The 15,180-nt window shown below is 36.4% G+C and overlaps 1 protein-coding gene across 1 annotated transcript in view; it reads right to left on the bottom strand.

Moving 5' to 3' along the window:
• SEL1L2 (SEL1L2 ERAD E3 ligase adaptor subunit) overlaps positions 1-15,180 on the bottom strand; it is a 133,619-nt gene that overhangs the window by 76,142 nt on the left and 42,297 nt on the right. The window contains exon 3 of the mRNA XM_012804109.1: positions 2,554-2,722. Coding sequence (XP_012659563.1) covers positions 2,554-2,722 — 169 coding nt within the window. The remainder of the gene's footprint in view (positions 1-2,553; positions 2,723-15,180) is intronic.

The raw sequence follows: 15,180 nt of genomic DNA, 5'->3' as shown, positions 1-15,180 counted from the left end.
CTCAGCAAAAGAAGAAAAAGTATCCAATGTACACAGCCCTATTTTGAAACTAGTTCATAGCTTCTATAGGAATGTCATAACCTAATTATAGCCTTAGTATATGGGAAGGGGGTGGGAGAGGGGAGGTGAGGAGATTGGATGGGGGCAGGGAGGGTGATTGGTGGGGTCACCTCTATGGTTTATCTTACAAGGGTACAAGTGAATCTTTCTAAAAGCAGAGTATGAATGTCTTAACTCAATAAGAAAATGACATGAAGGTTATGTTAACCAGTTTGATGAGAGTATTTCAAAATATATATGAAAACAGCACACTGTACCCCAGGATTGCATTAATGTACATAGTTATGCTATAAGAAATAAAAAAAAGAGGCTTAATCCAGAAAATAAAATAAAATACCTAGGAATAAATTTAATTACTGGTCTGAAAGATCTCTAAAAGAAGGACTACAAATCACTGTGAAGGAAATTGTAGATGACACAAACAAGTGGAAACACATCCCAGGCTCATGAGAGTTGAATGAATCAGTATTACTTAAATGACCCTACTTCCTAAAATAAGCTACAGATTCAATAATATTACTATCAAAATACCAATGTCATTTTTCACAGAATTAGAAAAAAGTAATCCTAAAATTCATATGGAACCAAGAAAAAGCTCAAATAGCCCAAGCAATTCTAAGAAAATGCAATAAAACTGGAGATATCACATTATCTGACTTCAAATTATACCACAAGGGTAGAGTAACTAAAATAGCATGATACTGGATTAAAAGTTGACACTTAGATTAATAGAATATAATAGAGAATTCAGAAGTAAAATCATACCCTATAATCACCTAATCTTCAACAAAGCAGACAAAAACATATACTGGGGAAAAGACACACTATTCAGTAAATGGTGCTGGGAAAACTGAATAGCCATGTATAGGAGAACAAAACTGGATTCTTCTCTTTCACTGTATATCTCAAGATGGCTTAGAGACTTAAATATAAGACCTGAAACAATAAAGATCCTAGAAGAAACCCTATGTGAAAAACTCTTTTGGACATTGGCCTAGGCAAAGAATTTATAACTAAGATCTCAAAAGCAAATGCAATAAAAATAAAAATAGATAACCAGGACTTAATTGAACTAAAAAGTTTGTATACACCAACATAAATAATCAAAAGACTAAACAGACAACCTACAGAATCAGAGAGGAAATATGGGAGAAAATATTACAGTGTGTCCAACAAATGACTAAAATGTGGAATCTACCGGGAATTCAAACCACTCAGCAACAAACAAACAAACAGACAAATTAAAAAGTGGGCCAATAACATGAACAGGCATTTTTCAAAAGAAGATATACATATGGCCAATAAAAAAAAAAAAAGGATATTGGCATGGATGTGGTGAAAATGGAACACTTATACACTGTTAGTAGAAATATAAATTAGTACAACTTCTATGGAGATCAGTATGGAGATTTCTCAAAGAACTTGAAGTAGATCAACAGGAAAAGAAACCAACCATTATATCAAAAAAATACCTTCACGTGTGTGTTTCTTGCATTACAATTCACAATTGCAAAGATAAGGAATCAACTTAAATGTTCATCAGCTGATGAGTTGATTGAGAAAATATGGTATATATATTTTATATACACGCACCACGGAGTGCTACTTAGCAATAAAAAAAGAATGAAATAATGTCTTTTGCAACAACTTGAGTGGAACTGGAGGCCATTATCCTAAGTGAAGTAACTCAGGAACAGAAAAATAAATGCCACTCATTCTCACTATAAGTGGGTGCTAAAATATGGTTATATAAAGGCACACAGAGTGTCATAATGGACATTGGAAACTCATGGGAGCAGGAGTAAAGGGAGTAAGGGATGAAACATTACCTATGGTACAATGTATACCACTTGGGCGATGGGTACACTAAAAGCACAGACTTTATCACCATGCAATATATACGTAGTACATGTATAAAAATCAGCAGAGTTTAACTTGAATTCCTTAAATCTACTACAATTAAAATAACGAAAATAAAAATTGTATAATTGAGCACCATTGACTTCTGTACATAGACTCTATGGAGATATTATTTCTATTTTTTAGAATTTCTTGCATCCAGAGGAATTTATCTGTTAATTAGTTGTGTTTTTATTAGGGAGAGTTTCACATTTCTAAAGTAAAAAAAAAAAAGGGGGAGGACATTGTTTTGATTTTGTTTTCCTTTAAATATGAGGGTTTCTATTTGGAGATTTTTAAAATGAGACCTGGTTATCAATCTTGCTTATTATCATCAGTACAAATTCTGAATCTAAGATATGAGGTGGAAACTGGCAAAATTTGAAGATTTTGTGTGTATAAATATTTATAACTGTATCCTAAGACTGTACTGTTACTATAACTCTATCCTAAGACTGTACTGCAAGAATGTAATGTTTCTTGCATTATAATTTATAACTGTATCCTAAGACTTCTTAGAAAGCAGCTCTAAAATTTGATTCTAGACTGCACGAAAATATTTTAGATTTATGCCCAAGAAAATATTTTACTTACAATGATTTTTACTTCTCTTCAAGAGATCTTTATTTTGAATGCCTTTTGTTCTTACTTTGTGACGATTCTTCTTTTTTTCTAAGAGATTTTCTCTTCTACTTATTACTCTATTCAATTTTCTTTGTTCCAATGTATGTGATAAAAATTGTTGGGTTCTGTTCACTAATACCTACAAAGAAAAAAATTTTTGCTTATTTTGCTTATGTGTAATGTTTTAGATGAAATAATGGGAAAGTAAAAATTCATTTATTCATGACAAAAATACCACCTTAAGGAGATTACTCTAATTCTTGCTTTTTTCAAATCAAAATGACAGATGGCTTACTTGACTTTAGAAATCCATATGTTTTACAAATGAAAACCTTTTAAATCTATTACATTGTCATCTTAACTGCAGAGCTGAGCTTTAATAGCTAAATGTTATAAATAAAATAGTAGGAGAATTTAACCACTTTACTCTTCCTCTAGTAAGTTGTCATGGTAATACCAATTGTGTGAGCTAAAAAAAAAATTGATGATGTTGATATTGCTTTCCACTTCACAATAAACTTGCAAGTATAGCAAATCTTTTGACTGGCTATAAATAAAATAGTATAAAGCAATTATTTCCCAAAGTATTTTTCAGAAGCTATATAATTAATCTATTTTAATTAGGGTCATGAGTTTGTTTTTTTGAGTAATATAAAATAATGAAAATTAAAAAGTTTTAGGGAAAATTAAAAAGTTTTATGAAGGGTAAATATTCATGATTTACACGTGTACTCAGGGTAAATTATAGTGAAAAAGTTTAAATGTTCCTTTATTTGTCAATTATTACTTTTAAGAAGAGTCAAGCATTTTTGTTTACTTTTTTCTTTTGTTCAATATCACAATTTAAACTCTCTCTTTCCCAGATCACTTTCTGGAATGCTAAATCCTTTCTATGAGGTAGCAAAGACATTGCAGTAGTGACACAGGGGTCAGAGTATGCAGAGTCATGGAGCCACATAAAGACTTAAGAAAAAATCTTTATTGAGAAATAATTTGCAGTAAATGAACCCACTGAAAGTGTACAATTAACTTATTTTTGACTTAGTAACAGATATGTGCAACCATCACTATAGTCAATTTAGAATATTTTTATCACTTCAAGAAGAAATCACAAATCCTTTAGCTATCATCCTTCCTTTATCACTCTCATTCTTACCCTGGCCCTAAGAAAACACTAATCTATGTTTTTTCTCTATTTACTTCCCCATTCTAGACTTTCATAAAATGTAATTATATAGCATGTGGGTTTTTAAACTGGCTTCTTTCACTTAGCATGTTTTCAAGGCTGATGCCCATTTTAGCATGTATTAGCACTTTATCCCTCCTCATGGCCAAATAGTACTCCCCACAGGGACATGCCACCCTTTATTTATCCATTCATCTGTTGATAGACATTTGGGTGGTTTCTACCATTTGATTATTATGAATAATGTATATACATATGTGCATTATTATATACATGACCCTTGGTGTGGCAGGTACATGGCCTGCTGCCTGCTCTACAGAGGGGACATGGTCCCCAAGGAGGTGAACGCAGCCAACACAGCCGTGAAGTCGAGGAACTCTATCCGGTTGGTAGATTGGTAGATTGGTTTCTAACCAGTGATGCCCGGAGGGGACCTGGCTGGTGTCCAGTGGGCCGTCATGGAGGCCTAGGCCTGCCTGCACCTCAAGTTTGACCTCATGTACGCCAAGAGGGCATTTCTGCGCTGGTATCTCAGGGAAGGCATGGAAGGGGGTGAGTTCTTGGAGGCCAAGGAGGACCTGGCAGCCCTGGAGGGGGACTATGAGGAGGTGGGCAGAGTTTGTCCTACAAGGACGGCTGGCAGAAATGATAGGTAAAATGGCCTGCTTCCTTTCTGAGCCAGTGTGTGCCTGGTGGGCAGAGTGCCCCTGCTTGGAAGAACAAACACTGAACGAGGCAAGACCCCAAGTCCCCGCTAAGTTCAAGGGGTCGTTCTAACAAGGGGCGTGTATTCCCAGACGCCAGCAAGAGTCATCGCCTTTGCTTCCTGGAGCCTGCAGTGGCTCAGGGTCATTTCTGGGCAGGATTTTTGTCTTTGTCTTTTTGTCAGAATGGAAACCTAGATTTATCCTTTGCTTTTTTTTTTTTTTTTTTAATTATGAGACTAGGAAACCCTAAAGTCTATGTTGATTCCTCCCTGTACCTGGTGTGGAGAATAGTGTGTGTGGATTATGACTGCTCCACATCTGTGTTTTTCATATTGATTAAATCAATGAATATTCAATATCTATATAAGACATATATAAATATATATATTTGTATATATTTATATACATAAATGCTGCTACATATTCATAGCACCATATATACACACATATATATGTGTATAAGTTTCTGTGTAGATATGAGAGGATTTTGAATGTGGTTCTTCAAACCACAGATTATAAGATGGATAGATTTAGCAAACAAAAATGTAAGATGCCCAGTGAAATTTGAATTTCAGATAAACAATGAAATTTTTTAGTATAAGTCTGTCCCAAATATTGTATGTTAACAAATAAAACCACAATATATAATGGTTCAAATCCATAGGCTGGTGTTCAAGTCAGTGGCAGCTCTGCTCCATGCTGTCATTCAGGGACCCAGGCAGATGGATGATGTGCCAGCTTCAACATGTAGATTCCAAGGTCTCCCTGAACATCAATGTCTAGTAGACAGAAAGGAAAAGAGCCTGGAAGATCATGTACAGAAAGGGTTTGTGTTTTGTTTTACTTTGTTTTGTTTCATTTAGTTTGCTTGTTTTTTCTTTCCTTTAATAAGCCAAACCTGGCTATAGCACATAGTACTTTCAGCCACTGTCCAGTGGATGAAACTCAGTCAAATGGCCCCACTTGACTGCAAGGAGGCTGGGAAACATAATTTATCTAGATATCTGGAAAAAGAAGGCAACATGGACTTTGATGAGCCTTCTGCATTCTCTGGTATAGTGGGATTATCAGATGTTATTGCCATTAAAAGAATTTCATTTAATCTTTTAAATTCAAAAATAACTAGCATTTAATTTGAAGTCAAAGTACAAGCGTGGCAAATGCCTGTGATTGTTTGGTTTTTGTACCTCCTGACTTTGGGTTCTTTTTCTCATCTAGTGGGAGTGGGCAGAGTAAGAGCCAGGTGGCACAAGTATTAGGGAGCCTCAGAAAACGGAGAGGATTTCTCTGATGCTCAAAGACACCCAAAGATTATATAGTTTAAAAATAAATATTCCTTAAGTATCTATCTCTGGCACCATTCTAAGAACTGGGGATACAGCTGCAAACAAACAAACAACAAAAAAAAAGTCTGTGCTCTCATGAAGCTGATTTTATGGCAGAGAAGATAATAGATAAAGTTAACTGATAAAAATGAGAGCTTTTTTTTTTTTTGAAGGGAAAGGGGATTGAAATGATAAAAGTGGTATTATTTTATATGGGATGTTTAAGACAAATTCTCTGAAAACATTTGAGTAGACTCCTGTGGGAAGGGAGGGAAGAGATACTCTCCTGCAAGTATCTCAGGAGAGAGAGTTTTGGCAGAGGAACAACAAATGCAAGTCCCCAAAGCAGAACACTCAGGTGTGCAAGGAAGATCGTGTAGCTGGAGTGAGTTGGGCATGGAGGGTGGTGAATAATGAGCCAGAGAGGCAGCTCTGAGGTCAGGCTTAGGATCATGAATCATGTTCTGTGTGACTGGAAGACCCTGGAATGGTTCTGAGCAGTGGAGTAACATGGACTGACTCAAACTGCAAAGTATCATTCTGACTGTTATGTGGAGAATAATATATGTGGGGAAAAGATTGGAGAAAAGAGGAGATCAGTAGAAATAAACTGGGTGAGAGTTGATGGTGACAGTGATATAAAGAGATGGGGGGGCAGTGGTGATAATAGTAGTTGGTTTCTGGATTTATTTCAGAAGGATGGCTGGCAGGATTTTCTGTTGAGGAACTTACATGTAGTTTAGTTTTTGACCAGCAAACCCAGTGGAAGTACATGTTTGTAAGTATGCTTTTTTAAACTCTCAAGGCCATGTGTAGATTAGCTCTTAAATGGGACAGCAGCTGTGCTTCCACAGTCTCTTAACCTCTTCACCTGCCCTCTTGCCTCTTCACTGTATCTTTAAGATTCGTGTGGGATGAGTTTTTCTCAAGCATTCCTTTGAAGATATCACTGCCCAACTCAGAAGTCCTCAGTCCTCAGTGACAACAAAATAAAATCAACCCCCTTTACACAAATTCAAAGACTCTTCACAGTCTGGCCTAAAAATATCATGGTGACCTTAATTTCTCCGTACTCTCACACCTTCTAGAACATCTGAGATAGCCAAAACCTACTCACTGCTTCCCGAATAGAATAGATTCTTTCCTATTTCCTTGCCCTTATTTAAACAGTTTACCTTGTACCTTCTTTCCTATTATCTATAATATTGCTCCTGTTTTATGGCCCAACTCAAGTTCCTTCTCCCCAAGGCCCACAGCCCGTCTCTGTGACCCACAGAGATGGCCCTTTCTCCACACCTGCGGTTTCCCTTCTTGGCTAGCAGTAGCTCACTGCTCAGTCTCTAAAGCTGGTATCATGTTACATCATTTATTTCATGCTTTATGTACTCAATTAGTTATGGTCAGTCTGCAAACTTTTTAGCATAGTTCTTACTTAAAGTAGAGCACCTTGAGTAGAGGGAGTCTAATGAATGTGTGGCTCTGTTTATTTCGGGGGTTCCCTCGTTCCTTAAAGCACAGGACAGGCAGGAACTTCCCTTCACAAGAGAAACTAAAGATCAGTGGGCTTTGAGGAAAGAGGCTTGGATTTATTTCACTGTATGTTTAATTACAATTTGTTTGTGGCTAAAGCATGCTTTTTGTATCCAGAGACACTTCCAAATTAGGACTTAGTCCTATGGTAACTGTGCCTGAAGGAAAAAACAAACACATAAACAAAAACAGTACCGCGTGGCAGAAAACATTTCTAATAGCTTCTAGTGTAAGAGTCAGTCAGTCTCCCAGGCTAGACATTTGACTTGAGAGTTTTTACATTTGTTTGTATAATAATTAACTAGTTTTATTCTGAAAACATCATATGATTTACTTTTAAACATAAGAAACTTTGAGCAATTAACATATGAACAGATATCTGATTCACAATCATCCACCCAATTGTTTATTTCCTAAAATAAATGTTAGAGATTTTTAGAATTTCATTTATATTCCCTTCAGAGTATTTTTTGTTTGCCACTTACTAGGTCTATCTAATTGTGGGCATGTTAATTAACCTTTCTGTAACTCAGTGTACCTTATTATAAAGTGGGAGTAATAATATTGCCTGTCTTGTTGTCTTAGGACCAAATAAGTTAATACGTGTGAATAGATTTGTACACAGCAAATAATAAATATTAGTTGCCATTACTATCATATTGACTATATATATTTTCTGTGTAAATAAGTGTTTCTATTTTTGTTTCAGATTCTATACTGCTAGAACATAGGTCCTCTCACTATTTAATGTACTCTGTTCATTAATGAACTAAGATGTCTCTCTTTCTTTCTTTCTTTTTGAGACAGAGTCTCTGTCACCTTGGGGTTGAGTGCTATGACATCATCATCGCTTACAGCAACCTCGAACTCATGGGCTTGAGCGATCTTTTTACTCAGCTTTCTGAGTAGCTGGACTACAGGTACCTACCACAATGCTCTTCTAGTTTTTTTATTTTTAGTAGAGACAGTGTCTTGGTGTCTCACTCTTGCTCAGGTTGGTCTCAAACTTCTGAGGTCAAGCAGTCCACATGCCTTGACCTCCCAAAATGCTAGGATTACAGGTATGAGCCACTATGCCCTGCTAAACTAAGATGTCTCAAGACCAGAAATCAGTGAACATTATTTGGTTTTTTGAAATGTAGTATTTTAAAAAATCTCTTAAACAGAATATCTAAAAACTTTTTATATAAGAAAATACTTATATGTCATGCATTTTCTAGACTAAGTTCATTCAAAGGTACTGAACAGCAATTGTACCATATCCTAAGCCTCTGTTTCTCTCTGGGATGTAATTAATGCTAAATATATGATTACCTCAAGTTTCATGCTTATTCTTTTTTTTTTTTTTTGTAGGTAAGCCTCCTGAATTTGCGCCATGCTTATTAGTTAATAGAATTTCAATAGCAACAACATGACTAATGTTAATGGGCTTTTAATAACTTCCTCAAATACTTTTTTTGGTAAGCAACATATTTAAAACAATCAAGTAATGATGTGCCCTGGTTCTTTAAGAGATATACAAAAATAGTGATTCATTCACTCAACATGTTCATGTTAGGAATTCATTGGGAATTGAAGATACAGTGGCAAATGAGACAGACACATTTCTTGATCTTATGGATCATGACAGGCAATAACCAGTAAACAAATCAATAAGCAAGTTAGTATCAGATACTATGTATCAATATATACCATGAAGGAGTAAAACATGGAAATGTAAAGAGTGAAATGCAGAGTGAAGAGAGGTTTACTGCACAGGTAATTTAGATCAGATGCCCAAGAAAGTCCTCACAGAAGAGTTGACTTTGGAGCCAAGAATATAATGATAGGAAAGTAGTCTTGCATAGATATGGAAGCAAAGCATTCTGGGCAGGAGAATAAGCAAGTATCAGTGAACTTTGAATGAACTCAGTCCAGAAAATGCATGACATATGAAATACTTATAAGTATTTTCTATTAGGTGAAAAATTTTTAGATATTCTGTTTAAGAGATTTTTAAAAATATTACATTTCAAAAAACCAAATAATGTTCACTGATTTCTGATCTTGAGACATCTTAGTTTAGCAGGGCACAGTGGCTCATACCTGTAATCCTAGCACTTTGAGAGGTCAAGGCATGTGGATTGCTTGAGCTCAGAAGTTTGAGAACAACCTGAGCAAGCTCTAAAGTGGGGATAAACTTGTATGTTCGGGGAGTGGGAAATAAGGCCCCTGGGGTTGAATAAGTATGAGCCAAGGGCAGAAATGTAAAGGAAAAAGACACAGAGAGATTTAGGCAGTGCTACATATCATCTAGTGGCATGGTCAGGGGTTGGCATTTTATTCACAGGACAAAAGGAAGACACTGGGGTCTGATTTACATTTTGGAAGGAAAGGCCATTCTGGTTGACGTGTGGGGAGCAGAATGCTTGTATTAAGAGTGGGAGTGGAAAGAGCAGTTTGGAGACTATCATAGACTACTTGGTGAGGAACGATATGACTCAGATACATACAGAAGAAATGCAGATAAACTAGGCTGGGTACAGTGGCTCGTGCCTGCAATCCTAGGACTCTAGGAGGCCGACGTGGTGGATTGCTTGGGCTCATGAGTTTCAGACAAGACTAACAAAGAATAAGAATCTGTCTCTAAAAATTAGCTGGGTGTTGTGGTGGGTACTGGTGGTCCCAGCTATTGGGGAGGCTGAGGTAAGAGAATAGCTTGAGCCCAAGAGTTTTAGGTTGCTGTGAGCCACGATGTCATGGCACTCTACCTGCGTGACAAAGTGAGACTCTTTCAAAGAAAGAAAAGAAAGAAAGGAAAGGAAAAAGAAATGGAGATAAACTATATGGCAGATTTAGGGTATCTTTTAAAAGTAGCACAGGTTGGAATTGGAAATGGACTGGATATAGGGCCATTTCAATTGATGCTGCAAAATGATTCAAAAAAATTCAACATCCTTTCATGATTTAAAAAAAAAAAAAAAAAAACTCTTTTAAAAATTCAGCCAGGTTCAGTGGGTGGCTGACTCTTGTAATCCTAGCACTGTGTTAGGCCCAGGCAAGAGGATCCCTTGAGCTCAGAAGTTTGAGACCAGCCTGAGCAAGCGTGAGAACCCCATCTCTACTAAAAATAGAAACATTAACTGGGCAAGATAAGGTGATCAGGTGGAAAGCTTAGTACATGCTCTACACAAAATGAGAAAAGAATTTCTCTAGACGAAGATTAGGATATAAGAGTATAAGTTTATTTTATCTCTTAGAAGGAAAGAGGGAGTGGAAGAGGGGAAGCGAGTAGGGAAAAGAGAGAGGAAAAAAAGAGCAGAGAGATGGCAGTACACCAAAGAAAGAAAGACCCCAGTTGACATCAAGTAGTTGGCTGAATTTAAGGAGGACAAAAAGGGCAGTTGTGAATGTGAGTATGAATGTCATATTTGTTTTTTCCTCAACTATAAGGTAGGGTGTACTTTAAAGCAACTAAAAGAGTGGAATTGGAATGTTCCTAACACAAAGAAATCATAAATGCCCAAGGCAAGAGATAGCCCAGTTATCCTGATTTGATTAATATACATTGTATGCTTATACCAAAACATCATATGTACCCTATAAATATATACAACTATTGTGTACCCATAATAAGTTTTAAAAATAAATTTAAAAAGTGAAGTATATTAAATTACTTGCTTTCTTAGTCTTAAATAAATGTACATATGTTTGAAAAAAGGGGAAATAGTAATTTTAAACTTTAAAATCTGTTTTAATAGTTTTTCTTTCTTAAAGAGACATTTTATTTATGAGATGCTTAAATTGAAGCAAAGGTGTTTTTAATTTTTTTGTTTGTTTGTTTGTAGAGAAAGTTTCACTCTATCGCTCTCAGTAAAGTGCTGTGGCATCACATAGCTCACAGCAACCTCCCACTCCTGGGCATAGGCAATTCTCTTGCCTCAGCTTCCCAAGTAGCTGGGACTACAGGCATCGCCACAATGCCTGGCTATTTTTTTGTTGCAGTTCGGCCGGGGCCAGGTTTGAACTCACCACCCTCAGTATAGGGGGCCGGTGCCCTACCCACAGAGCCACAGGTGCCACCCTGAAGCAAAGGTGCTTTAATAATAGAATTAGTATTTTTTGTTTTTCCCTGAGTATTCTCAATTAAGAATATAAAACAATCTTACATTTACATTTTCCTAAGAGGTCTGAAATTTGTTTAAACAAAGCAAAAACTGTAGAATCTCTGTAAGTTGACCACCCAAGGGACTTAAACCAATCGGCATACAGAGGTGGTCAATATAAGGAACTAGGTCTACTGTACTGGCACGTACATATGGTTTATGTTCACTTTATGAAAATAGGTCAACTTAAGGAGGTGGTCAATATAGGGAGGTTAAAAAATAGCTACCCCTTATAGAGAAGAAATAAGTCATTCATCAGTAAAAATATTTCTTCCCCTTGGCAAAAATCTTTGCTTATTTTATTATGTGTTTGCATGTCTACTTTCTAATATCATGAAATAACAGTAGTAGACAGCTATCCAAGGATAACTTTTGAAATATAGGAAAATTGTAAAGTGGCAAGTAAAAAGGGAACAATGAAATAGCATGAGTGACATTGATAATATACCACTAATATAAATTTCTATTAATTGATAAATGCCTTATCAGGGTAGATTTCTGACATTGAGAGAATGCAAACAGCTGATATATACTGGAGTTTATATTAATATTCTGTTTTAATGTCCAAGGGGCAGAAAATTATAATTAAACATATAGTCATATTAACTGCTCATGATACAGGCAATACATGGATTGTCAAAACCCTAAAAATCAGTTTTCTCTTTTCATTAATTTCACCCTCTCTTTTCTTAACTTTTACTAGAGCTACTGACAGTTTCTGTTCATTCCCTGGAATGAGTATTCCTAAATGACATGCTTTCATTCACAAACATTTATCAAGTACTCATTACATTTTAGAGATTAATCAAGAGTTATCTATATCTCTGAGAAGGATAGAAAAAAAAGTAAAAAGCCTATACTCAACATGTTTCCCCAGTTTCTAGTGAGGGAGTCAAATAATGAACAAGTATATAAATACATAATTACATGCAATGGCAAAACATATGACTGCCCAATCCAGGAAAGGAGATGGAAAGTGATAGAGTGTACTGTTTTAGATAGGAGATCAAGAAAAAACCTTAAGGGGGAAATGAGCCCTGTGATTATCTTCCAGATTGTCCCAAGCAGAGAGAACAATAGGACCAACACCCTGAGGCAGGAACATACTTGGGTATTCCAGAGATAGCATGGAGGCAAAGTGGCTGGAATAGGGTTAGTAATGGAGAGGATGGTCAGAACTCAGATAAAGAGCAAATACCAGGTCCTGGAAGGCCCTTTAATACATGATAAAGGGTTTGGATTTTAAGTTGAAGGAAATGCATACTTCGAGGTGAATAGAATGTAACAGGGCAAAAATGTAGGCTAGAGACAGGGAGTTGGCGACCATAGATTCCAGATGAGTGGTGCTGGTGGCTGCAGTGGAGTAGGTAAAAGTGATTAGATTCAGGATACATGTATTTTAAAGGTGAAGATAATGGTGTATTGGGTAGGAGAGAAAGAAGTGGATTGTGACTTAAAAAGTTTTCCCCCCAAGCATCTGGTTGATGAAGGAAACATTTACTGTCATGGGAGACATTAGGAAGGGAACAGGTTTGGGGTTGAGGAAAACCAAGAGTTCAGTAGTTTTAACATGTCAAGTTTCAGGAGCCTTTTAGAAGTCCCAGTAGAGATGTGCCTGAGGCAGTTTGCATCTGGGGTTGAGGCAGTACAGTTATAGACACTGGGAGCCTGACAGAGTTGTAGGCAGATGGAATTGCTCTTCAGACTGTTTCTATTTTTTTCATTGAGAAAAATACATACAAAACCCAGCAAGGTCATCAGCTAAGAGTGAGGGACAAGATGTGTTGGAATTTTGAATAGAAAGAATAAAGTATGAAACAGTAACCTTAGAGTTGTGGAATAATAAATCTGACTAGGGATACATTCAGGTTTGCCAGAAAATACTGAAGGCCTCTTTGAGTCATGAAATTAAAATGAGACTGGCTGCCTAATTGTGTTTATTCCCATCCACATTCAGCTACTCAGGAACTGATTAGATGGGGAACTGTATTTCATCAGAGTTGGGGTTTTACCACTAAATTGAATAATGTGCAAGAAGGGTAACTAAATGATCCATATAAGGAAGTGACTTCACAGGACCCCAAAACGTTATCTGCAAATCCCAAATCAAAAAAGATCTGAACACTGAAACCTTTTTCATTAGTCTGGTGCTCAAATTCAGGTGGAGGGAAAACCTGACCTGACCTGATATGCAGATATTTTTGTTCTTTGTTTATTTCACTTAATGTGAATATTCATATTTTTTGTTACATAAATATTAATGAACAGAAAGTATTTCCCCAGTCTCTGCTGCAGATATTCTCTTTCTTTTACACTTTTTATATTTCATTTTACTTTTTTATTTTTTTGAAGCAGAGACTCATTCTGGCACCCTGGATAGAGGGTCCTGGCTTTATCATAGCTCACAGCAACCTCAAACTCTTGGGCTTACACAATCCTCCTGCCTCAGCTTCCCCAGTAGCTGGGATGACAGTGTCCATTACTATACCCAGCTAGTTTTTCTAATTTTAGTAGAGATGGTGTCTCGCTCTTACTCAAGCTGGTCTAGAACTCCTGAGCTCAAGCAGTCCACCTACTTAAGCCTCCCAGAATGCTAGGATTACAGGTGTGGGTCACTGGGCCCAGGCTACATTTTTACATTTTTTACATTCATATTTTATTTTACATTATTTACATTTTAATATAGCAGAACCTCTGTAAGTTGACTACCCAAGGGACTATAACAAACTGGTTAACATATAGAGTGGTCAAAATAAGGAACTAGGCCTACTGTACTGATACATACATGTGGCGCATGTCCAGTCTATGAAGATTAGGTCAATTTAAGGATGTGGTCAGTGTAGGGATGTGGTTAACTATAGAGATTCTTCTGTAAATAAATTTTCCATTAAATTTTTTTAAAACTCTGAATTCTGCCTCAAACTATTCCCAAAAATTGAAGAGGAGAGAACACTTTCAGACTCACTCTATGAGGCCAGTATTACCCTGATACTAAAGCTAGGCCAGGACACTACGAGGAAAGAAAACTACAGACCAGTATTTCTGATAAATATTGATGCAAAAATCCTCAACAAAATGCTAGCATACTGAATCCAGTGGCATGTTAGAAGGATTCTGTACATGACCCAGTGAAATTTATTCCTGGAATGCAAGGATGTTTCAACATATGAAAATGAATCAATATAATATATTACATTAACAGAATGAAGGAGGAGAAAAACCACCTGAGCACCTCAAATGATACAGAAAAAGCATTTCATGAAATTCGACGTGTTTTTATGATAAAAAGCACTCACCAAACAAGGAACTGAGGGAAATTACTTCAACATAATAAAGGGGATGTGTGAAAACCCCTCCACTAACATCATACTCATGAAAGCCTTTTTTCTAAAATGAGGAACAAGGCAAGGATGCCCACTCTTGCTGTTCCATTCAACGTAGTACTGGGAGTCCCAGCCAGAGCAATTAGGCAAGAAAAAGAAATAAAAGTTATCCAAATTGGAAAGGAAGAAATAAAATTATCTGTTCACAGAAGATATCATCTTATATGTAGAAATCCCTAAAGAGTCCACAAAAAAGCTGCTAGACATAATAAATTTAGCAAAAGTGCAGAATGCCTAATCAACACACATTATAGTTGTGCTTCTGCATAACACAAATAAACAATCTAAAAAGGACATTATGAAAACAATTCCACTTAAAAT

This window comes from Otolemur garnettii, unplaced genomic scaffold (genome assembly GCF_000181295.1).
Source record: "Otolemur garnettii isolate 467f Iridium unplaced genomic scaffold, OtoGar3 scaffold00025, whole genome shotgun sequence".
In the NCBI taxonomy this organism is placed as follows: Eukaryota; Metazoa; Chordata; class Mammalia; order Primates; family Galagidae; genus Otolemur; species Otolemur garnettii.
The sequence above is the reverse complement of the archived record's forward strand: the minus strand, read 5'-3'. Positions and strand labels throughout refer to the sequence as shown.